The following is a 25,227-nucleotide window of genomic DNA, read 5'->3' on the forward strand; positions in this document are numbered from 1 at the left end:
TAGAATCAAACGTGGTTGGTTTTTTTTTTCCTGCTCTCAAAATTTGATGAGGACAAAAGCATTTGTGAAAAAGAAAGGAGGTGGCAGAGGTTCAAGAGCTGCGCCGGGGACAGGGTTTGGGTCGCCGCTAACCACCTTTGCAGAGGTTACATCGCCCTCTTGTGTGAAGCCGCGGTCATTTTGGTATGAAATCCGGTTGAATCAGGAATGCAGAATGTATGTTGGCTTCCTTTGGGCTGTGCTTTTCTAAAACTGGACCCCATGAAATGCCATGCATGTGGTAAATCTACTCTCCGCTCATACGCACCCTGCCCCCTTCTGCCTGTCTCAGGGAGATACGAAATAGGGTGTTGGATGCTTTAAAAACTTTTCTTCTTCACAGTTTTGCTTTTCAGCATCAAATTACTGAAATCCTTTAAAGTTAGTTGCATCGACACCTTCAGAAACCTGAACCTGCAGATACCCCACTCAGATATTTAGTTCAGTATCACAAGAGAAACTGTGTGTGGGGGTGTTCCACATCAGTCTCAAAATTGCCAAGTAATTTTACTGTAATTAAGGCACTGATAGAGTGACAAGTCTGTCATTCTGATTTTTTTTTTTTTTTAATTCAGAATCACGATATACTGGCTGAGCAGTTTGTGCAAGTAATTTGGCAGTCCAGATTTCCAGATAGCTTTTAAGAACTGTATTTGGCTTTGTTGGCACTGTTGCCCTGTTAGATTTATGAGTGCTTTACAAGCCGGCATAATCAATGTCACCTTTTCTTTTCTTTTCCCTTTCTAATCAATAAAAAGGTGAAACAAGTATTTTCTGTCTGTCCGTTTTGGCATGAAGCCTACGTATCAGACCACGTCCAAGAGGCATTATGTTCTTGGCCTAGCAACTGTATTTCAGTATCCAATCAGCAAAGAAAATACACGGAAAACAAGGAAAGAAGCTTTTATATTATACAAAAAAGGCTCTGTTGAATACAGTTTATTGACATATGAAAGTTTATTCTTAAAGGTTGCTCATGTTGATGCTGTATAAATATTTAATAGTCATGTATAATAATAGTTTGATAAGTAAGTAGATACTGATGGAGTTCCTGAGAATTGGAGATTGATTGCTGGCCTACTGTACAGAGTAATTGTATTTATTTTAAAAAATTTCCTTACGTTGCTGTGTCATGCATATGTGGAAACGTCCTATTGTCTTTATAAATTGTGGTGTGTGTATCGGATTTATATGATAACATCTTTTGAAGCAATGTGAAGATGTGTTCTTCGCTTTTCTTTCTTACAGGCAGAAACTATGAATGCCAGTCTCTTACGTGTTCACCTTGAATGCAGTTTACCTAACGACGCATATCAGCAAGTTAAGGTATATTTTATTATCATTTTATATCTATTTAAGTCTTCTTATTTTAATCCAAGTTTAGAGGGGCACTTTCCAGACCTCTAGAAGTTTTAGGAACGATGCAATTTCCAATGTCTGAGTTTAAAGGGGAATTGTGCTTTTAGTTATGCTTTTCTAAAACCGTACCCTGTGGTATAAATTAAATGTCACACACATCACGCTACAACCTTTAGGAGAGGGGGAGATGGAAAAAGACATGCAGTCCCCCTAAAAAAAAAAACAAAAACAAAAAACAAAAAAACCCAAACAAACAAACAAAAAAACCCCACCAAAATAAAACAAAAAAAACCCAAATAAAACCCCAAACCAAACCAACCCAGCAGGCTAACCGTTTTAATGTGTAGGTGTTGTATTACTTACGTGGAGTAGAAAAGTGATTAGATTCCTGTGATTTCCTTTCTCCAGAGACCCTTCAAAAGTTTCTGGCTCACACTGACGAGAGATGAGTGAGCCGAGAGGCTGAAGCCTGGGCTCTCTGGGCCGAGGCTTTGAAGGTGGCCTTGGCGTTGGGCAGAGCTGAGGAGGGGCGAGCTTCTTAGCAGAAAAGCCCCCTCCAAAAGCGGTGGGCGTTCAGGACAGTAGGTCTCCTCCTCCTCCTGGGCAGTGCCATCCGAACCTCCTCTTGCCCTCTCTCCTCACATGTCCTTACACAGTAAATGGCTGTTGGGTCACAGCCGTGATGGTACTCAGTGGCGTATTTTGTTGGATCAGATGCATAGGCCCGCACTGTGGTCTGCGGCACCTTTTTTACATCAAGTGTGACGAGGCCCAGGCTCCATAGCTGTTTTTCTGTACGTTACACATCACAGCGATCCTGCGCTGTTTTACTCCCGTGTTTGACTCTTGCATTGCATTGGTGAATAGTCTAGGCTTGAGATACACCTGAACATTTGAGATTGCAGGTGCCGCAGCTGCCCGCTCTTTTGACGCGAGCTTCCCGAGGGCACGCCGTCCCTGTGCTCCAGTCTCCACGGCGGCCTCCTCTCCTGCTGCTGGCAGCCATTTCAAGCGCTGAGGGTTTCTTTGACGCTGTGTGAGCGGTGACCTGGCGTCCCGTTCCCAGGGACGCTTCCCCGTTCCTGCTGTACCTCCTTGCGGCACTTCAGATTAGCTGAAGGTGTTTGGCTGCCGCTTCACGAGAGCACTTCACGTGCCAGGGGTGGAGGTTTTCTCCTCCTCCTCGTCCTCCCGAGCAAATTAGTCCTCTTGGTAGGGCTTCGGCGCCTGAGTTTAGCGACCTTCGTGGTGTGATGCAGGACAAATTTATGTTACTCACTGTTGATTGTCTAGTTTTGTTTTGCTTTGTTGGCTTTAATTTTTTTGCGAAATGGTGTCTGTGTCTTTGTAGTTGCTAAGACTCAGCTGTCTTAACAGCAGCCGCTACTTAGAGAAGGAAATAAGATCCTATTTATATTTATCTGAAGTATATTAGCCAGACCACAGTGTTTTCTATTAAGAATTGTACATGTATGTTTGTTTTTTTAAAATTAATTCAGTGAGAAATGGATACAAAAAACACAGGATTTGGAAAAATTAACTATAAACAGACCAGTGAACATGAACTGTCTTCCTACCATTAAGACACATGCATCAGTCTGTTTATGGCACGTTTTATTGAAGGCAGAGGATTTAACAAAGGAAACTGTTTTGCAGTCCCTGAGGTGAGACTGACTAAGACAGTTTATAAATTCGCATTCTTTCAAGGTTCAGTGTCCTTTTTAGTTGTTTTTCGTCTTTGTTTTTGCTGTGCTGTCTGTACCTGCACTGTCTTTGGTTTCTGCTGAGATTTTAGCGGAGGTCCTAATTACTCCTGTTTTGCCAGCACTTTGATGCTGGAAACCTTGCCAGATAATACCTTTGATTAACTTCTCAAGATGCCTTGCTGTAATGAATTTTTTCCGTTCTCTCCCCCACCACACACACACCATATCCCCTTGTCTCGCTCCAGAGTTGCTGTTTTATGTCCGATGACCCAATGCTGCTAGAAATGACCTTAACGGTAAGAATGGAAAATGCCCAACAAGATTTTGTGGAGCACAGACAATACTTACTGGAGAATCTTTTTGTAGTTTATGTAGCAATGGAAAAAACGAAGACCTCGGGTAAGTCCTCAATATGACTGTTAATTGTAATAGAACTTGGTTTTATACATAAATTATCATTTGATGTGCTAAATTGAATCAAATTCAGTGACAGCTGAATTTTGCGAGTAAAGGAAAACAGATTAGTTTAGTTAAACACAGCATGTCAGCCACTTTGTTTAGGGCAGAGTTACTTTAACCGCAGTCCTCTTTATAAAGGTAACGATTGTAAAGTTGTAAACTACATCTGTTTCATTCTTTAGTACCCTATGCTTATGCATCTGCTTAAATAATATGGGAAGGTGTCATGGTCCTTCGATTTCTACAACTGCATTTCTGATTTCCCATTAATTAAATTCACCATAATAGGACTATGAAGGCAGAATGGTTTGTACAGCACTGGGGATAGTGGCCGTTGTGGAAAGTAGGGTAATGAGGTAGTACGGATGTGCACATCATTTGTTCTTGTAAGCTAGAATTCCACAGGCAGAACAATCAACTTCTTGCAGTTTCTTTATGCTACATTTATTGGGTGAACAAATTCTCTAAATCCAGGGGATTTAAAATTATTTATAGAGCTTCACAGTCTGTTTGAATGGCTTTTTTTAGACATTTCTGCCAGTTTTACTTCCTGATTGAAAAAGAAGGAACTGCTTAAGAATCCAGATTAAAATAATTTTATTAACACACTAATAAAAAAAGAACATGATATTTTTGTCTTTCGAGAAGTTCCATTCAAGATCTAGTCACAAAACAATATATGCTGTTCCCCCTGTGGCTGTTACGTGATGTGATATTTACACAGAGCTGAAACTGAAATACTCACTGTAAATCCAGTTTCCCTGCCAGTAAGATGCCAGTGCTTTGTTATGTTGAGTTGTGGACATACCTTTATTCTGATGCTGGTTGTTCACATCTGTCCTGTTGAGGGTGCTCGCTATTAACACTTTTGACGGTTAAAGTACTAGAACTATGCTTTTAAGGCTGTTTTCTATTAAATATAATGCAATTATAAGTCCTCACTGTGTTAGAGTTTGGTCATGTAAGCCCTTTGGACTTGCTGTTGGTGAGAAGGTCCACATTGTGCTCCATCAGTACTGGTGGTGGCTTTACCATATCAAACAGCAATGCTTGCTTGCCTTCCGTTTGTATAATTCAATGAGAGACGCAGTCTTAAGGGAAAGATCTAACAGAAGGGAGTACAGTGCTGTGTTAGTCTCAGTGTACGGGAAGGTGTGTTGGCACCTAGAGTGGGAGAGCAGGTAGGCAAGATCTGCACAGGGGAACCAGCCAGCTGGAAAGGTTGGAGAGGATTATGTGCTTTAAACAGCTGTGAAGCATCTGCTCACTCAGAATCAACATCTTGAACCCTCTTTTGGAAGCTGGCACATGTAGTCTTGCTTTCAAGCAGCTGAGCAAAGCACACTCATTATTAGAAATTGTGCCTGGTGAACTGGGAGAATGTCCTTTTATGTCAGCCTGCATCTACTGATGTAATTCAAGTATAAGCAAGGGCAAGAACTCAGGTCGTCTTCCTCCATGGAAGCGTGGTGACCACCCTGGTATAATAGTCCTCTCTTGTTTCCACCTGCTGGTCTTCTTTTGGTCCTCTGCATCTTCGTAGCATCCTGTGGACGGGAACGTAGCTCTGCCAGTGACGAAGGTTACCCAGTATAGCTGTGCTACCTTATCAGCAGTTGAGGGCCGAGTTACATCCATGTCCTGTTGCTCTAGTCAATAGTTTACTACCCTACCAGATGATAGGACCATTCCTGTTTTAAGCCCAAAAGGTGTTAAGCACTGAATCCAGCTTCGCATTGTCTCCTGGGAATGCCTGCTGTTCAAAGCAGGCGAGCCAGGATCTTGAGTAGCTGCATGCATATACAGAACAGTTTTTACTGGACTCTCTCATGCTATTGATAGGTCGGCCCTTAGACTTAGAAAGTTACAGCAGTGTCAGCTGTCCTTCTTTCCTTCAGCTGTGCCTCCTGCCTCCCTGCCCATAGGAAAGGGGGGAGTTGTGCTCCATCTGGATTTAAGAGATAATGAAGGAAGATTCCCTGTTGATGCTTGCCTTCACGTTTGTGGCCAAAAATCTAGTTGAGTGTATTTTTACTCCTTTATGAAACGATTGCCAGCTCGAGATGCGAATAGTTCCTCCTTTTTACAAGGGTAGCTGTCACACAAAGATTTTTGAATTTAAATTGGGATTGCTTCTCATATGAGTATCTGAGAAAGCAAGAGTGCTTCCATCCTTGGTGAACTTACCTCAGTGTTCATTCTTTTGGACAGGTGATTCCTCAGTAGATGTGTACGTCATGCATTCTGGGAACAGCCTTGTGCATATACAGGTAATCGTGGGCTTCAGGAAGTCATATTTTAGGGTGTTGAATTTGATTGGGGAATTAATTATAGCCCACTGGCTTACTCTCTAATAGCAGATTGATTTTGCTGATGGCCAGTGTCACACTTCCGTATTTTTAAAATGTGCGCAAACATCTAATAGATCTTTTAGATGACGAGCTGTAGTTCCGTGATGGATTTTTTGTTTAAGACATAAGAGCTGTTAACTCGAATAAAAATCCATGGGTTGATTTAGAAGATGTGAGAAAATGGCAGACATTGGCTTGCAAATTTGACAAGAAGATACACTAATACAGGAGCTACAATAATAACGGTAGTACTGCTACAAGGATCATTGTGTCTTGTCTTCATGCAGGAAATACGGCAGTTATCACAAAAAGACACATCACCTGTGGAGTTTGAGCCAGTACTGCTATCTTCATCATCTACTAACTTTACAAAAGTTGCTTCTATTTCTTGTAAAGGTACAGGATATGTATACTTATAGATAATACGATTAAACAGGATTTGATTATAAAAGGGTAGCTTTTTTCAGCAGATAAGAGACCCTGAAAGATCTCAAAATCAACTTGTCTGGACTTTTTTGAGAAGGAGGATGAATTCTTTCTGCTAATTGTTTCCACCATTTTTGTGTATATATGCTTCCTCTTATGCCGATCGAAGGCTCTAAGCTATACATATTTCAAAAAGGGGAAGAAAACATTTGCTAAAATGTTAGCTGATTTTACAATAAGCGTAACTATTGAATATGCTTTTTCAACATCCTTTTATAATTTGTGGTTATTTTTCTGTTTCCAATATGTTTTCTAAAAGACTATTGTGCTTGGGTGGTCATTTTCTATGACATTTCTTGGCAGGATCATTGAAGAGGCTTGCCTGAGACCAGGCGTGTTTGTGGAAGAGCAAAGATTAACATTTAAGCGTTCCTGACTCCAGCCTGTTTCCTATTCTGACCACTAGACTGCAGTGCATAGGCTTTAAACATTTATAAAACAGGCTGGTTTTATAATGACACTGTTTTTCCTAGCAAAACAGGGCAAGTAAGAAGAAAGGAGGGAGTATATGTTAAGTGATTATTTTTTCGGAACCGTTTTTCATTTATTAAAAGGAGGCAGTGTGCACTGATTAGAATGCTGTGCCAGTGACACGTGGTTAAAATTGGTCAGGTTGCTCTTCGCAGCCTTGTGCGTGTGCTTTTTGAAAGTGTGTAGCATTCATAAATTCTTCTTAAAGCAAAGTTTGGAACCTCTGAAAATTAGGACATAAGCAATTAGATGCTTTGCTCACCTGTGTGAGAACTGGACTGGCAAATGTTCCCCTTTGTAGTGTCCTTCCAAGTCCTCACATGAAAATCGCTGCGGATATGCTTTAGTATTAAAGGCTGATGTATTCTCCTGTATGTCTGTTCTTTGCCCAGCTGCATCCTGTGACAGTGAAAGTCCTTACGCTGACAACAAGAAGAATGATCTCTTGGAAGGCACTACAACACTAAAAGCCTGTCTTTCCTGTCCTGTGATGGAAGGGTAAGTTGAAAATGGATTTTTGTTTATCATTCACTGATATTACGAGAAGAACATTGTACCCTGCTTCAAGAGATGAGGTTAGCTTCCTTTGTCACCAAACAATTCCAAGGACAGTGAAGAGGCTTCTTCCTATTGTTGCTGTGTCATTTGCCAAAACAGACCTGTGACATTTCAAGCAATAGTTCTGTATTTTATCCAGGAAGAATTTCAGGAGCCAGTAAAAAGATATGCCTTAGCAGGTCATATCATATAAATGTTGCTTAGAGTCTGTGATAAAATTTCCACCATCCTTGTTAATCCAACGCAGAAGCAGAAAAAGTGTGAAGTCTTTTCTTCAGTCTTCTTTTGCCAATTTCATCCAAACGACCATATCACTAAACAGTAGGCAATGTTGTAGTATAGCATAGCAAGAAAGTAGAGTGATTGCCCGCCTACCTCTTTTACGTTGTTGTTGTCAATTTTTAATCTCGTATTATACGTAAGTATTGCAAAGGAAATGATTTTGTCCTTTTCCCTTAAAATCTTAAAAGAGCCTCGCTATGCAAGAATACTCCAGTTATCTTCTCTTGTATGGACTGCTTATGTGTTCTCAAGGACAATTGCAGAGGTATTTATTTTTCGTCTGTATTTACTTACAGGTATTTTGACGTAGATCCTTCTGCAGCATTGTTTCATATAGAACCACATCGTAATACTTCAGGATTTTGGTCCATATGGTTTACAAGCAATTTTGACTTCAGCATTGAACTGAGTGATGTCTTCATAGCCAGAGAAGCTAAGAACATTTTAAAGGTAAGCTTTATTTCTGCTTCATACAATGTTTTGTCCTTGGTTTAAGGATATGGTCCTTTGACACACAAAATAGATTCTTGGAAGAATTTGGTGTTCTCAGAGTTGGTTGAAATAAGTTAAAAATAAAGGTATATGTATGCCTGTAACTGTTAGGTCCTGAAGAGCTTACTCTCTTAATAGGCATTATTAACTGTCCAGCTTGTTTTTGTATTGTTTTATTAGCAACTGTTCTTTCATTTGAGTTGCAGCTACAGATGCATCAAATTATAGACCATTGCTCTGTTCTCAGAATTGTTGCATGTGTTGTTTGTGCTCTATAGGATTCAGCATTGCTTCATAGGCTGTGATGGAAGTCTTTAGTACATAGATGAGCTTTGAAGTTTAGAGGGCGAAGCCAATAATTTACTTGTGCAATTGCTTGATTCAAACCAGACAAATCTGGTTTATGAATACGCACATGATGTAGGCATCTAATTGGCTCTTCGTGTATTTAGATAGGAGATTTACATATGTGCACTGTATGGATCAGTTATGGGCACATATGTGTGTGTAGTAACAGCAAAAACATGAAGGAAGAGAAAGTTTACATTCTTTAAGGTACTGCTTGCACCAAAAACACTGTACCAATTTTAATTCAGATGTCGTTTGATTCTTTCTAGATTCTGAACTTTGTCGAACCTTTGACTCTACCTCCAGGCTGCTGGAATGTGTTTTCTTTGAAGCTCAGTGTGAAAGACACTGTCACAAATGTGCTTTCTAGTATTTGTTTGGCCACAAATGTGGGTGTAATGTTTGAAATACCTCTGCAGATCTATTCGACTGTGTCCAAGGTACCGTATTCAGTTGTGTTGAATGATTATTATGCACTGCAAACCAAACTGCAGCAGCCTCTTTCTTAGGCCAGAAATCTGTCCCTTAGTCATGAAAGAAAAACTCAGTACCAGACCACTTTGTGAAACCATTCTGTAGCTTGAAAAGTAAAGCCCCCAGAGTTAAACAGTGATGGAATTACAGTTCTTAGGCAACCTTAATTCTCTTCTTTGACTCGTCCAAATTATGCACTGAGAAACTGGAATATGTCCTCTTGTTTTGTCATGTGGTCAGTTGTAGTTTTTGTTTTGTTTTTCCAGCAGGGAGATCTTCATTTTGAAGCCATTGCCCACTGTGATATTCAGTGTTACTTGGGAAAGTCTGATTCAGGTAGGCTTGTCTTGTTTGGGGTTTTTTTTTTTTAGGCATCTGATGGTAGCTTTATTGTAGAAAATTCATTTTATGTAGCAGGACTTGTAGTGAGAATATTGAGATTGTTCATACAAGTACTTAGTTTTATGTCTTATAAAAACATCCACTTTTCTGGGAGTATATAAATGGCTTTGAGTAACCTGCACTGACTACGCTGTGCAGTATTTCAGACATCTAATGTCACAGATTGTGCTAAGCTGTTGTTCTGCCTTGCAATATTTTTTTGAACTTGGTATTTACGACTCTCCTATAAGTTCTCATTGGTAGGTGTACTGCTCCTTGCTTTCTTCATATGCGTGTTCTCCGGAGATGTTGAGGTAGCATGATAAAGCTGCCAGCTAGCTCAAAGTGAGTGATTAGAAAATGTGCATAATCTGGGTCCAGATCCTACAAAATCTTTGAGGAAAAACAAAAAACAAATGTTGACCAATATCCCGCCTTCAGCCAGAGTTAAATTTGAAGGCCTTCTCTTTATCTGTTTCTCACAGCAATAATTTCATAGACTTCTGCAGAAGACCATTTATCAGGCTTATAAAAGAGCATACTTAATGCTGTATCACTTGAAACAGAAAGAAGGGGTCTCATTCTTTCTGGAACTGAGGAATCTAACTCCAGATACTGTAATGCTGGGCGTGTTTTAAGTACCTGGCTGGCATTTACCAAAATACAGTATTGGGTATTACATGGATGTGATACTGCCTGAAGAATGTTGAGTCTGATGGAAGCTGGTTCAGAATAGTGAGTTTTTTTAATTTCTGCTCAGTAAGGAATTTCAGTAGACAGCTGGGTACCATAGGCTTTAAATGTTTAAGTGAATGCTCTCCTGAATGTGTTTTCAAGATGATGCTTTCCTAAAATGTATTTTTGTATGAGGATATGAAGAAGGCAATAGTAGTCAGTCAAATGTAAAAAGGAGAATTGACATATGGAAGCACATGGCTTGAAGAATTACTGATACATACGAACACTTAGGTACATATCTTAGAAGCAAGTGATTGTTTTTTTTTTTTTTTTAATACATATAAAAGAATATTGCTGATACAAGTAAGTCCTTGTTGCTTACTTTCTTTCCATTCTAATAATACACACAACCAGATCTTTACATACAGGTATTCTGCCTTCTAATTTAGGATACTAGTACTTGTTGAATAGAAAAGTCTAATGCACAAGCCTGAATATACTGACCTAAAGAACTTGTAGCTGGGCTATTCCAGTCATCATCAATCTCAATTGGTTACTTTAAACACTAAGAATTGTAAAATAAAGTACATGTACTTTCAAAATAAGCCATTTTTGTTTTCTTTCCAAAGAAATTTGCTTTTCTAACTCCATTCTGCTATGTGAAAATGCTTGAATGAATATGAGTCTAACTTTCTAAAAGACATTAATCTTTAGACTGGTGTAAAGCCTTGCAATTTTCTCTTAAGAAGAATTTGAGAAAATTATCAGCACCTTGAAAAGAGAAGCTAAAATGAAAACACCGTTTCTGCCAAACTGTGGGATTTGTTTTGCTCACTGCTGTGCTGTGATATTATAATTTTGTACCCCTATGTAGAGAATAGTATATGATCTTGATACTTTATTGGCATCAGTAGAGAGTTCTGTGTAAAGACTACTGATAACATAATGACTTTTCAATGGCGTCCATTAGAAATAGCAACAGTAAAAAGGGCTTACTAGAGCATACAAAGCCTGTGCAATACCCATACTCTTGCTTGCATGTAGAATTACTGTGGTTTTGCATATGTATTTCTTTAAGCAAATCAGATGCTTGCTTTGAAGGGAAAAAGTGGGCTGCCTTTTTTATTTTTGTCAGGACCCTTTGCAGATACTGATTACTCGTGTTCAGAAGTAGATTGATGGAAGGAGCAAATGTTCTCTCTGTAAAATATGAAAAATCTGTTATTGTTTTAGCAAATCTGCTTTGGCAGAAGAGTCTCTCTCTGGACCGTTCTGCCTGGGATGTGGATTCTGAGCTTGCAAGTGAACTTTATGAAAGATGGCAAAAAATAAGACGTGGGGAAACCTGCAGGTCTGTACGGAATCTGTTGAGGTTTTTAATTCAAGCCAGTACAGTGTTGTAAGAAAGAATATTTCTGTTCTGAAGTATTCTTAATTAGAAGAAACATTTTTGACCTTCCTGCACTTATGTTAGTTATCTTGAAGCACCTGGAGTTTCAGAGCACCCCAGCCACCCCAAGCTTCCATTTCAAGGCACTGCCAGCCATAAGTAAACATTTCAGATGCTGGAACTTCAGAATGTAAATAATGTTCTGACTATAACCACCCTACTGCAGCTACCCAGTGCCAAAGCAGTCAAAGCATGTTTTACCAGATCATTTATGCAGTTGCATGAGTCCTTCATTAATAGGTCGCATAGCAGTCTTTTCAGGATTGGGGTCTTTGATTAGCTTTTAAGGTTTTTAGTCCCTGGCCTAATGGATACTGCATACTGGGGACATTGGGAAGGAAGCAGTGTCTGTGACTGAGCAATTCCTGTAGATGTGGTGCATCAGTGACATCAGCCCCTTTCCAGAATAAGGAGGTAGAGCTGTGAAAACCACAGTCGTGATTTCCACAGCAGGTGGAAAAGTGGAGACTGAAGGGATGCACATAAGTTACACTGACTCTCTACTACTAGGGTACATCTTTATGGGCTTTATTTTGTGAAGAACATTTTCAAGGAAAGATTAGTTGACATAATTATAGGTCCTGGCAAATCCTCTTTTTTTTTTTTTTGTTCTTTGTTTGAAAGAAAAAAGAAAATGAAATTAACAAAGCTTTCTGGTTTTGTCAATAAAGCAGGAGAATTATTTTAGGATCGGCTCGCTTTATTCACCAGAAGAAGCCTGAAGAGGAGTCCTTTGCCTTTTTCTTGCCACGGTTGACTACAGAGCCTGGCCTTACGCTCAACTTCAGTGCCACAGCAGTTAAAAGTAGTATGGTGAGAACGGTGGTTGTTAAGCTTTTTCTGAGTTGATGTATGTTTAGCTTGTTTAAATAACAAAGTCTGCGGTTAATATTGGGTGATGCTTAGCATTTTCGTACTGCTTGTAGATCACTGTTTTGAAGTCTAATTTCAGACACCAGATTTGTATCCCTTTGGCTCTTTGATAAGTTCTCTAGCTACCTAGTTGTAATATTTTAATACAAGGATAGGGGTAAAGCAGTGTAGGTCTTAACTAACAATTGTTCAGGGTTGTTAAAGCTTTCCTTGCATCATTGTATAAGTTACATGCTTGTGGTAAAATAATTGAACGAGGGACTAGGGGTAGGATGTACTGTCATTAATGATGCATGTGGTTATGGGATGGCCTTCCTCATGCCACTGCCTTATGTAACACAAGTGTGTCAGATTTAGGTCACTACTAACCTAGCCTGGGCCACAACCAGTCATATGGAGATAGTTTTCATATGCATATATTGCAAATTACCTTAATATTCCATTTGTGCCATTTAATTGTCAGTCATTATAGCAACGTGCATTACCTGCTTGCTCTCAGACTTCTGTAAGAAAGGGTGGCACCTCACTATTTTCACCTTCTGTGAAAGAGCTTTGTTCATGTCTGCCTGCGTAAATCAAAATCCAAATGAAAGGGTTGTTTGGGGGGTGGGGAGGGTCTGCATTTTCGCACATAGGGTTCTTCATGCACTCTTAGCTGTTTTTGCAAATGGTGACATTGTGGTGACATGTCCTGCTGTTCCATGCGGTTTTGTGCACATATGATTATATTGCATTAAGACAGAAGGTAGGTTGAAGTCCCTTGAAAATGCAGATCATATGACTAGCGCTGAATTATTTTGCCTTCCAGTTCTCAAATATGTAGCTTTTAACTTTTTCTTTTCCCCTCCAAACTCTTCAGGTAAAATATTTCGTACTAAGAAACCCTTCATCCTTCCCAGTGACGTTGCAGCTTCTGCCTCTTTCTTACTACCCTGATCCCCAAGCTTCACTGAGTCTGCTCAACAAATGGTAATAACTATCTCAGGATACTGTTTTCCCTTTTAAAAGATCTGTTTTCCATGCCTTATGATTGTTTCTTATTATTTGTTTTAATTTTTCAAAGCGTAACTTAGGTGGGAACAATGTTCTGGCCTATTTTGGAAGATAGAATCATGTTCAGGGCAGCTCCCTGTGTGACACATGATTTTGTAATGTACCTGATCATTGATTAAACCAAATTGAGCGTGTTTTCAGCAAGTTTATGTCTGCCAGCCGTAAACTATAATTGGTCATCTTTTAAGATCTGAGGCTTAGTGCAAACTTGTGCAAGCTGCCCAGGTGAGGGGAGCAGCTTGCAGAATTGGGGATGTGCATCTCAGTGCAATGCTGGTTGGGAAGTATACAGAGTCTGTATACTGATCAGTGAGGAGGAAGGTAACTGAACCTTCCCACCAGAAAAATGTTTTCTTCTTAGCCTTTTCTTAGATAAAAACCCTGGTTGGAGCAGAGGAAACAGAGGCCAGGAAGAAGAATTCAGGTCCAGAGCCAGGAACCCCACTGTAAATGTTTAGGGCCAGCTAAACAAATTTTTCTACATTGTTTTGAACTTTCTGATTTAGAACTGAGATGATCTAATGAGAAATCTAGAGAAGAGTTAGATGAACAGTGTAAAGGGGCATGGTGAGGTGGTCTGAAGTTCACCAAAATAAGCCCTGGCTGTCACACTTAACTTTGAAAAACTGTGTAGTTGGTACGACTATTTGCTTGGTTGGAGCCGGTGGGACTACTCACATGCTTAAGAGTAACTGGCTTATTTAGGGTCCAAATCCCTGTGTAATTGCTTCCTTAACCTAATTTCTTTACGTATGTATGTGTATGTGCATGTATATGTATGTGCGTGTATATATACATGCACTTTAATAACTACATCTGTTTGCATACTAAATATAATTTCCACATAGACTCTTTACATTTTCTCTGTATTTGCACACTTTTGTTTCTGCAGATCTTCTAGGTTTTCCAGCAATCACATCCGCTAACTGCTTCTTTTTAAGCTAATATCATAGAAGGTTGTGACAAGTGAATTTCCAGTTCAGTGGCTGGAGGTCCATTAGTCCTCTATAATCTAAATTATCTATCTATCCATCTAATCTATTGGCTTGCTTATGTCTGGTTTTAATACCTTAATGCCAAATGCTTATTATTTGCTCTCAGGCAAATAATCATCTGCTGTAAGTGCATTTGATTTGCAAAGTATATGAAAGAAAACAGGAATTCATCCCAAACAAATCATGAGCAGAAAGAGGGACATTTGAGTAAATTATTGAGATTTTATAATGATTATTTCTTTACAGTTATGTGGGCAGAAAAAGCTTTGGGGCGTTTGTGTCTGTGTGGCTTAGAATTTATATTTCTGGATTGTGATCTTTTGCAATGTTGTACGCTGAGAGATCTAAAATGCCCAGCCATTTGTCTGTTTCCCAAATGTGCGGAATCCACATAAAACTGATTTGTAGTGCCTTCTGTTGAAATGCAGACCCACATTTCCACCGTATTTCACATCCACCAAAATGCAGTTGTAAAAGTATTCTTTATTTAAGAATAGATGCCAGCATGTAAAAATAAGTCAGTGTAGTAGTTCTGACAGACTAGGTTTGAAGTGCTTAATTTTTTGTTTTGATTTATTTAGGTTCGGCATAAATGTGCAAGCTATTAATTTCACAACCACTGAATTCAGGCTCATGGATGAATGTGCTCACAGGGTAAGATGGCTAATTTTGATAGAAGAAGTGGTCTGACACACTAGAGAAAGCTTTTTCTAGCTACACTACATCTGAGTTGTTACCAACTGCTGTTTAAAGCAATTTAATAGTGTTTTCTTGATTCTCTGTCAAGCTTGTATCTTTGCAGTTAATTTTTTTTCAGAGTTTGAGTCTGTTTTGAAAACAACTATAGTTAGCGAGTGTGTGCATGCCTGCATGCCTGTATGCACGTGTTGAAGAGGCCACCGTTACCATTCTGTGTTGGAACTTACGTTTAGCCCCAGGTTGACCATGAAGTGTCAGGCTTTTGAGTCAGGGATGTCAGAAGCTAGCTGATAATCTTTTCAGTAGAGGGAAATACTGTCCGATAGTTCAAGGGAGGAGAAGGCTGGATTTCTGCACTTCACCTCAGTCACGTTGCAACTCCCAGATTCAGGTTGGAATGTCATGGCTTTCTCTGGTTCCCACTGCCTCATTTTTAACAGGAGTGTGATAACACTTGACTGTCACACCAGTGCTGAGCTGTGGTTGTACCCTGAGGTAGTGTGTCATGGATGACAGAAACAGCAAAGATGCCGTATCAGGGATGTTGGCGTATTCTGATGACCAGAGTACTGTCCAGGGTACCTGGAGAATTTCTTCTTAGACTTCTGGTTTGTGCAAAAGCGTGGAATTCACATATTTTCTGTGCTGTTTGGGCATGCTGCAGCCCCAAGAGAAGACCATGTTTGCTACACTAATCAAAGCTGACCTTTCCTTTCTGGCAACAGTTGTAAGAGTTGTTGTAAAAGAGAAGAGACAGTAGTTCGTAAATCCTAGCCTGTAGGCACACGCTGAAAAAGAGAAGGTAGTTGCACTAGTACATGGATAGGACTGAGTTTCCACAGAGGCATGTACACCATACTCTTGACCAAATGGAAAAATAACAGTAGCTCTTTACACCAGTGTGTGTAATATCTGTTTTTCATTAGAGACTTGAAGAGCTAGGAGGAACACGTATGGTTAGATAGGTATTCAGCACGTATGAGACAGATCTTGGCTTGTTAACCAAATCACTGGTTGTTAAGATTTACATTTTTAAATTTATCATCATTTCCCTAGTCACTTTATATACATGTGTAACGAATTGTTAGCCTCACATTTGAGTGCATGCGTATCTTTGTAGGGAGTGACAGTGTGAAGTTTGCAAATGCCATATGTGGTTTGCTTTTAATAAATACTGACTGTGAATGGAGGTTCTGAAACTTTTTTGTATGTTCCTTTTTCATAAAACAGACTAAGAATAAAAATATTTTGGATTGGAAAAGATCGGGAAAGCCATTAGTACAACAGCCATGAATTGAAAAACAACCAAGCAAGAACTCATTTTGTAATTTTTATGGTTGTTTTCACTGCTATAGGTGTCTGATCACCCATTTCTAAGAGGAGACCTCCCAGTTCTGGAATAGAAAGCTTTAGGGGTATTTTAGTTTTTTAATTGGAAAAAGAATAAACAGCAGTATCCATCCATCCATCCCCCTCCTGCCCGCCCCCCCCCCCCCCCCCCCCAATTTACATTATTTCCAGACTCAGTAAACTTCTGGTAGTTCTGGTCTTCAATTAATACAGTAGGGAGTTCACTTTGGCTTGTTTCCAGTGACTCAAATGATCAACATACTTGCCAACAGCCCCTTTCTCACTTAAATCAAGTTGCAAGTCTTATGCTGAGGGTATAATGGTTGCCGCATTTCCCTGTGCAATCAGTATACTGTCAGTTCTTGTTGTATTCTGAAGTGTTTCAGGATTCCTTGAATATGAAAGACACTATATAATTTCTTTTCCATCTGAGCAAATAAAAGCTGTTTTAAAAAATGAAGTAATACATTCCTCATAATAATAAGGGCAGTAATATGAACTTTTGCTTAAATAAACAATCTTATCTGATGTTTTATGTTGTCAAATTGAAAGACTTTTGTATAACAAGTTAGTTAGCAGCTATTGCACCTTGCCAAGAATATATTATGTGGTGCTAAGTAAAGATGTAGTGCTTTCTTTATTGAGATCTTTAAACACACATGTTTCCTGTTAATAAGTGCATTTTTGTTTAACAGAATGCACATCAAGAGGATCTCATCGGCAAGAAATGCAGTTCTGAGCTGCTTCGGTTAAGTTTACAGCCACTGGAAACCAGAAAAGTTGGTGTAATTTTTACACCAGTTGACTACAAAAGAGTAGCTTCTCTTATTTTAATCAGGTAAGCCTGGTTTCAGTTGTAAGTGGGAATCAAACAACTCAGTGTAAAAATGAATTTGCCAAATCTTGGAGCAAAGACAAATGCTCAAAATTTGAAAGTCAAAATACCTCCAGTTCAATAAAAATTGCTTAAAGGGTCGTTGTGCCTATGTCTAGGTCATTAAAAGACAGAACTTTAGTTGATCCTATCTTTTTTTTCTTGATATGTGATCAGCGGGTTATAAAATGCGTATGAATGTACTGAGGCAATTTTGAATCAACAGACCAGCGCATTGGGTGACTTTGCTGTTTTCAACTTAACTCCATAATGATAGGGTTAAAGTATACAGTGAGTCTAATTTGCAGCCACACGTTTGTTACCTCTGGGGGAAAAGAGAGTTTATGGAAGAAGCAACCATTTTTCCCAGGTGGCACTGTTGTTATCCAGTGGCAGTGATCACAAAGCTTGCTCTTTCACTGCGTTGAAATTCGCTGGTGACTGGTTCCAGAGTCATCCTGTCTGTATTTAGGGGAAACCTATCCAGGTGTGGCCAGTGATTCTGTTACCGAAACACTGTTTTCTTGGATTGGCACCTAGATAGCAAAGCCGTGATTTTGTAAACTTCACTTGTGTTTTAGTGGCTGATTGCTTGATTTTTATATTATGGCAGAAACAACTTGACTGTTCTGGATGTGGTCAATGTAGAAGGCTTTGGAGCCAAAGAATTGCTTAAAGTAGGGGGAAGACTACCTGGTGCAGGAGGATCTCTTCGATTCAAAGTGCCGGAAGCTACACTAATGGACTGCAGACGACGTGAGTAAGAAGAAACGGGTCTGTGATTTTGTAGCTGGCTGCATTACTCCATAGTGGTACTGATATGGTACAGTAATGTTAAGTAAACACAGAATATTGAAATAGAAAAAGCTGAAGAGCTTAGTCATGGGAGGTGTAGATTCTGTTTTCTCAAAACGCTGGCTGAGATAGTTACAAATTCTGGAAATACACTACTGCAAAAGGGTCTGTTAAAATGTTGGTCACTTCTAAATTTTTAATTAGATTGAAAGTAAAAATAGCAATTTATTTATAAACATAAGAAAATAATTTTTAAGCACTGTAAAATAATAACTCTTGTTTTTTTTCTCCTTTAAGAACTGAAAGACAGCAAGCAAATTCTATCTATTACGAAGAACTTCAAAGTAGAGAATATTGGGCCGCTTCCTATAACAATTTCATCAATGAAAATCAATGGTTACAGTTGCCAAGGATATGGATTTGAAGTGTTAGACTGTCAGGAATTTTTCCTGGCTCAGAACTCATCACGAGAGATCAGCATTGTGTAAGCACTGACAAATTTGCTGACAAATTAACTTAACTGGAAATTTGAAATAATTAATTTCAGTAACAGACACTCCAATAGCACACCTGCACACAAAATTTGGTGAGCTTTGAATATAAATTTCATAAGCGTTTCCCCTTTTTAAAATCCTGTTGAGTGCAAGTCACGAGTTAAACATAAGTAGAGTTAATATTACTGTATTACAGTAACTGCGGTTTCATGTACAGCGAGTATCGCCTCTACTGTTTGGAAAGGCAAGTCATACCTTCTAGCAGTACCCGTGGCAGTCAAATAGAATAATGGTGTGGGTCAGGGAAATAAGTGGAAGAAGAGACAAATCTGATGTTTTCTTCTGCTTTCCCTATCTTTCCAGCCTTGTTCTAGACTTACCCTAGTACCTGGCCCCTTCCGACGTAATGCTGCCTGTATGCTTGCCAACTGTGCTTTTGGTAAAGAGTGTTTTGGTTAACATGAGTTGATCATGTGCACCTCCTTGAGAAAAGGAAAACGAGTCACAGTAATGAGAGTACTGTGAAGAGTCACAATAAAAACACATTTTACTGCTTGAAGATGACCTCAGAGTCTTACCTTTGTTAGGTGCTGATGCCATCTGCATAGTATAAGCACACAGTGGTCACTTATTTCATTGTCTTTTTTTCATATTATTAAATCCGAAGTTATTTTGTATTTTTTGGTATCAGTGTGACTTCAGAAAAGGAAATCCGTCCATACAATGGAAAAATAACAGCAGCTCCATCTCCTTTCCTGCCAGATTCACTCCTGACTTTACGTCGTCGTGGGTAATCCGGGAGCTTACGCTGGTGACTGCTGCTGATTTGGAGTTCCACTTCACGCTCAACGTGACTCTTCCTCACCATCTCTTACCGCTGTGTGCAGATGTGGTGCCAGGACCCAGCTGGGAAGAGTCTTTCTGGAGGCTTACTGTCCTCTTCGTAAGGTAATGCTTTCAGGGCCCCTGCACCGTTTTGAAAGGGACCTGCCAGTGAAAGATCAGCAAGCGCTTTTGGCTTGTGTAACAGTTTTAGTGGTGAGAGGGCCTAAATCTCTACTGCATCTGTCTCCCGAGAGTCCTGCCAGCTGGCTGTGACAGCTTAGGTGTCATGCAGTAGCTGGTGATGGAGTCGTCAGGCATTTCTTGCTGCTCCTCCTGATAAACTTCCAAGTTAAGGCTGCAAAGAAAAAGGGCTAGGATACCCCCACAGAAGTACCCAGTGGATACTCCCCTTGCTAGAAGTCTTACTCCCCCTGCAGTAGAGACACACATGTAACATACTAGTATGTGAATGTCATAAATAGAATCAAGCGGACTGGTAGATTATCTTTAAGTATTTCTGGAAAATTAACATGAATTTTATTTATAAAGTTTCAGACAACCAAGTGAGGACCTGCTTTTCCTTTTGCTTCTTTCCTCCTTTCACTTGTTAAAAAAATACTCGTATTTATTGTTAGCTTTTGCTAGGCACACTGCTAAACAGGCTACCCCAGAAAGATCATTTAGCTTGTGTTAGCTGACTCATTGCTTGCACATGGTAAACTGCTTTTAAGAGGACTGTACCTTTGTACAACAGTTAAGGGTTCTGCTCTTATGCATATTCTTTTTTTGTCTGCCTTTACTAACCTTTCACCCTGTGTAGTGTGAACTGAATGTTGTGTTTGTCACAGGTGCTGTTCAGTGCTTGCATCACACCAACCCTGAATTCCTACAGTCAGTACTAACAAGCAGTGAATGTGAATGTCGTGGTGATACATATATGTGCCGGTGCATACCTAACTGAGATCCCGATGCACACTGTGGTTCTGCTTGCATTGGTGTTTTGACACTGAAAAAACAGTCAGAGCACAAATGAAGCAACAATAATGACCATGTTATATGGTTCTAGATGCAACAGAAGGAGACTACAGGGATCTGAAAAATCAGGAATTTCTCATTCCGTTTTCGTGCTAACAGAATTTATACTGCATGATTCAATGACAAAGAAAGATTTGAATTACAAAGATGAATTACAAAGGCTTTTGTTCTGATCGATTGATATTTGGTGCAGTTAATACACCTGAGAGAGAGGATATTTTGCAGCTTCAGTTTTAGTTCAGAAGTATGGTGGCATTTGTAGCCCATTTTATGCCAGCATTTTCTCTAGGAAAAGAAAGAGACTGTATTAAATAAATGTCAAATTAATGACATAACTGTCATGAATGAGTGGAAGGTACTCAGAAGACTGATAGGTATCATACTATGATATATTGCCATTGTGTTGTGAGATTTCTAACTGATCTTCAAATCAAGTATTAGCTTTTTTAGAACGGATTTTTTCTTTGTTAGATTTTTTTTCTTTGTAAAGCTCATGGCTAAATTATTTTATTGAGAGAGTAACTAGCAAGGGCTATAAGGAAAAAAGGAAAAGACCATTACAACTGTTATTTATTTTAAACTATATTTTGAGTTTTCTCATCTGTCTTCTTACTTAGAATTTACTAACAAAATACTTGAAAAGTGCATCTTGTTAGAAGCTTTTTAACTCTTTTACTGAATACTCCTGAAAATTGTAGACACCAGTATCTGTTGTTTTCTCTTGCAGTTTGTCCCTTCTCGGAGTGATTCTGATAGCCTTCCAGCAAGCCCAGTATATTCTAGCAGAGTTCATGAAATCAAGACAGAGGCCAAATCCTAGTTCTTCACCGCAGCAGAACAGCAACTCTGTTGACGTAATCAGCTCTGATTCCTACAAGTAAAAATACTTTTTTCTTCTTTTGAATTGCCTTTTTTTGTACCCTGTTTATTGTGGAGCGATGCTTTCTGTCTGTATTTTGATATTGCTGTGGGCTGGTTTAGGGGAGATAGTGTTCCAGGTGACCTCTTTCAGAGAGCTTTCAGTGTTGTGGTGTATATTGATCTCCCCAAAAGAGAAACCGAAGAACTCAAGGGTTTATTAATCTTGTATATTGTCAGTAGTACATGGGGTAGAAAGTGTGTGATGGAAGTAAAGGATGCACCATGTGCGGCAGCCATGGAAAGAATGGAAAATACATTAATGGTCCTCAATTCTGGCCGTCTTGGGTGGTCAGTTAGGCACTTACTCACTGAAGCATGTAAGTGTGTTTGAAGTCTGAGCACATACTTAGTCTTGCTCAACTCCCACTGAAATCAGAATGTGCTTAGCTGGTAGGATAAATTGAAGACCTAATACAGTTTCACAGCTTGTGAATATGTCCCCCTTTCTTTTTTTACAAAAATATCCCATAAAACAATTCATGATAGCTTTGTAGATAAAAACAAATCTCAAATTTTATTTTTTTCTCCAGGGGAAGCTGCAAGACATTTATGGATTCCTATAGTTCCTCAGATAAAGGTAAAGGGAAGGGCTTCCTGTCTGTAGGCACTTCTTCCAGCCGAAGTCAGAATGCAGCAAAGAGAAGTCCTGCGACCTACAGCCACTCTCAGAAGAAACACAAATGTTCAGTTTACTACAGTAAGCAGAAACCAAACACAGCAGCTGGCAGTGCCATTGCAACTACTGATGAGAAGCAAAATCAGATTGCGGAGAACCAAATCTCAGCACCAAAAGAGGACATTTGCACTGATGTTGTCAGTGAGAACTGGGTAACTCTAAAATATGCAAATGGCATAAATGTTAACAAGAATTTAACTCTTCCAGAAAACTTTCTGGGTAAAGAAGAAAGTGCACTGAAAAATACAGTTCTCATTAAAAATACTTCTTCAGAGTGCGATCTGAAGGAAGATCTTCAAACATGTATGTTTCCTAAGGAAACTAACCTTAAAACTTCAGAAAATCTAGTTGAGCTCAAAGAACAGGAGTTCTGTCCTGTGAAGATGTCCAAGAAGCTACCTGAAAGTCACTTGCCCAGAAATTCACCTCAGCAACAGCCAGAACTGCAAGAAATTTCGAGGAAAAATAGCGGTAATCTTTTTTCAATTTCTGTCAGTCGAAATTATTGGGGAAGAACAACTGTTGAGTTCGCTGTGATCAGGATTTTGTCTTTTGCATGGGACAAAGAGATGTGCTGTTTCTTATGTGTTCACTGAGATTTATCTGTTGTGTTCCTAAGGAAATAGTTTGCATTGAAAGTTGCTTCATAAATCATAGATTTGCCTTGGTTTACAGATTTCAAGCTTGTGCTGTAGCATTTTAATGGTTGAAATAGTTTATGTCATAGATCTGCTTATAAAACACAAATTGCCCTTGTCAAATATTCAGAAACATCCCAGTTTGCCATTTTCAGGTCCACCCAGCAAGCATGTTCAGTACTGGATATTCAGAACTCCTTTGATAAAACCACCTAAAATAACAAAAGCTGACATCAGAGTATTGTGAAATTATATGTTGTAGGAATCTGCAGATCAACATTTCTCTTAGTAACTGCATAGCTGTATTTTTTATCTTGTTTTTTTTTGTTTTGTTTTGTTTTGTTTTTAATTTTATTTTTTTAATTGTGGAACTAAGCTGCCTGGGAAGCCTTGCCTCTTAGCTTTGCAACTCAAAATTTGAAGAGCAGCCCAGGAGCACCTGGGGGGAAATGGAGAAGCAGGGTAGGAGAATGTGTCCTCTGGAAGCTTGGCTTTACTTCGGCACTTGGCACAGTAGTTGAATGGCGAAGGTTGGCATTTGCTGTAGTTGTGGCAGAGTTTATTTAGTGAGTGAGCCATCACAGTGGGATTTCAGGCCCTGCCGTAGTGTGTAGTTGTTACCCTGGGCCGGTTGCTTCCCATTGTGTCGTTATCTGTGAGATGCGGTGGGTACATGTGTGCTGTCTCAGGTGGAGGCAGGATAGTTTCACTCATACTTACAAAGTACTTGGAAATTCTTCATGTGCTCTTAAACTGCAGAGTGTTTTTCGTTCTTTGCTTTGAATTAGGAAATCAGCTGGGGGGGGGAATAATCAGTAATTATGTCTTAACTGTGATTAAGTGCACAGGAAAGTAACTTGGAGTACAGGCTGTGGAAATCATGGTTGTACATAAACCAATTGAGAGATACTAGACTTATTTTCATTGACAAAACTTCCACCTTGAGAGAGTGTTTCAGGAGTACTGACAGTTACTTGTATTCGGTGGTAAAGCACTACAGGTAATCTGCCGCGCTGCCCATTAGCAGTTGTGGTTTTCTGCACTGTGAGTATTTCTTTGTTTCAAGAAGTTTGGTAGGATAAATAAAGTCTAAAAAGTACCGTGTTGCAGTGTTTGTATCTTGATCATAGTTACAGACATGGTTTTGTGCAAACAGGGTCTTCAAGACCTCAGGTACTCTCATGGTTGTATGCTGGAGAGCAACGGAGCGTTTTTTAGAGCTCTGTCAGCCTCCCTTGCCTGCTCTCTCACCTGGTGTTCCATTCGCACGGGCTCCTTTCGCAGTCATTGTGACTGCCTGCTCCGGGGTGGCCGACTCAGAGCTAAGGTGTTGTGGTTGGTTTGTAGATAGGAAACCATAAAAACGTTTGGGTGTGCCTTTCCCATTTGAGAAGACCTGTTCAATGCGATAAGCGATGGCATTTCTCATGCAGAGCAGCCAAGAGTCTCGGTAGCAGATCACGGTGGATGTATCGCAGACACCTGAGATACCTGGAACCGATCAGAGCTGAAGTTCGTTCTGTCCTGTCCAGCCTTGGCAGGGCCTAGGCGGAGGACTGTGACTCGACTGGGCAACTCGGCTCGTTGTTGAGGCGGGCTTCCTCTCGTTGTCTTCATCTCTTGGCTTTTCTTACACAAGAATAATTCTCCTTCCTCACAAGCCTCTCAAGAAAATGAACTTTTAACACGGAACCCAGCCTAAAGAAAGGATGACTTCCCTTTGTCTTCATAGTGAATGCAGCGGGCACTTCAGAGATGTAAAGCTCCAAATAAAGGCTGTCCTTATTTTGATCTACCCATTTTTGAAAAGTCTCCTCCCTACCCAGCTTGCTAGGTTTTTTCTATTTGTTTTTTAGCCCAGTATTCTCTGGCTTCAGATTCTACCTTACAGACCCATGGCTGGGACCTGAATAGTTCAAATTCAGATGGGATGAGCAGGACTTGGGTAATTTATGCGTGTGCCCATGAGCATGAATCAATACAGAGCTACTTTTTGCAACGGCTATAAGAATTTTTATACAGCGTTAGCTTTTGATTTTGAAATTTTCATCATCGTCAGCCTAGGTTAGTCTCCTAGTATTTTGGAAAGCAGCACAAGTCTGTTTCTAAAGAAAGGTAGAAGATATTGTGGTTATGATCGGGAGCCCATTCTCTTCCCAAGCAAACTGATGTTACTGTTGTAATTGTAGGGAATTGCCAGCAAGTGCCTCTCAGGAATGAAACAGAAAACTGTGAGACTTTAAAAAAGCAGATAAACCTAAAGCCTTCCACGGAGAAAAAGATTAATAAAGGACCTAAGGAAGAGGCTTCATGCTGCGCAAAAGAGGAGATTACTTCTTCTGAGGTTTGTATTGTGATCTTTCTGCTTTTCAAATTTAAAATGTGATTTTTGTGTTGTTTATTTATACATATAGGTATGTATGTGTATGTAGGGACTGCTATGTATGGTCACAGATCTGAAACAC

At 39.6% G+C, this 25,227-nt stretch overlaps 1 protein-coding gene across 10 annotated transcripts in view; it reads left to right on the forward strand.

Annotated features, from left to right (window-relative positions):
• The window catches only part of TMEM131L (transmembrane 131 like), an 82,297-nt gene that overhangs the window by 44,683 nt on the left and 12,387 nt on the right, over positions 1-25,227 (forward strand). For 7 of the 10 annotated variants that reach the window (XM_082315359.1, XM_082315361.1, XM_082315363.1 and 4 more), the window contains 19 exons: positions 1,288-1,365; positions 3,350-3,503; positions 5,775-5,833; positions 6,202-6,310; positions 7,264-7,369; positions 8,008-8,161; positions 8,821-8,991; positions 9,292-9,361; positions 11,318-11,435; positions 12,206-12,347; positions 13,267-13,376; positions 15,037-15,109; positions 17,200-17,342; positions 17,992-18,134; positions 18,471-18,657; positions 19,430-19,615; positions 21,255-21,404; positions 21,979-22,595; positions 24,952-25,106. In XM_082315359.1, the coding sequence (XP_082171485.1) occupies positions 1,288-1,365; positions 3,350-3,503; positions 5,775-5,833; positions 6,202-6,310; positions 7,264-7,369; positions 8,008-8,161; positions 8,821-8,991; positions 9,292-9,361; positions 11,318-11,435; positions 12,206-12,347; positions 13,267-13,376; positions 15,037-15,109; positions 17,200-17,342; positions 17,992-18,134; positions 18,471-18,657; positions 19,430-19,615; positions 21,255-21,404; positions 21,979-22,595; positions 24,952-25,106 (2,925 nt within the window). Of the gene's footprint in view, positions 1-1,287; positions 1,366-2,906; positions 3,063-3,349; positions 3,504-5,774; positions 5,834-6,201; positions 6,311-7,263; positions 7,370-8,007; positions 8,162-8,820; positions 8,992-9,291; positions 9,362-11,317; positions 11,436-12,205; positions 12,348-13,266; positions 13,377-15,036; positions 15,110-17,199; positions 17,343-17,991; positions 18,135-18,470; positions 18,658-19,429; positions 19,616-21,254; positions 21,405-21,978; positions 22,596-24,951; positions 25,107-25,227 lie in introns of those variants that run through there. The other 3 variants (XM_082315362.1, XM_082315364.1, XM_082315367.1) reach the window with 2 other exon arrangements.

Source organism: Platalea leucorodia (genome assembly GCF_965183815.1).
Source record: "Platalea leucorodia genome assembly, chromosome: 6".
Classification (NCBI taxonomy): Eukaryota; Metazoa; Chordata; class Aves; order Pelecaniformes; family Threskiornithidae; genus Platalea; species Platalea leucorodia.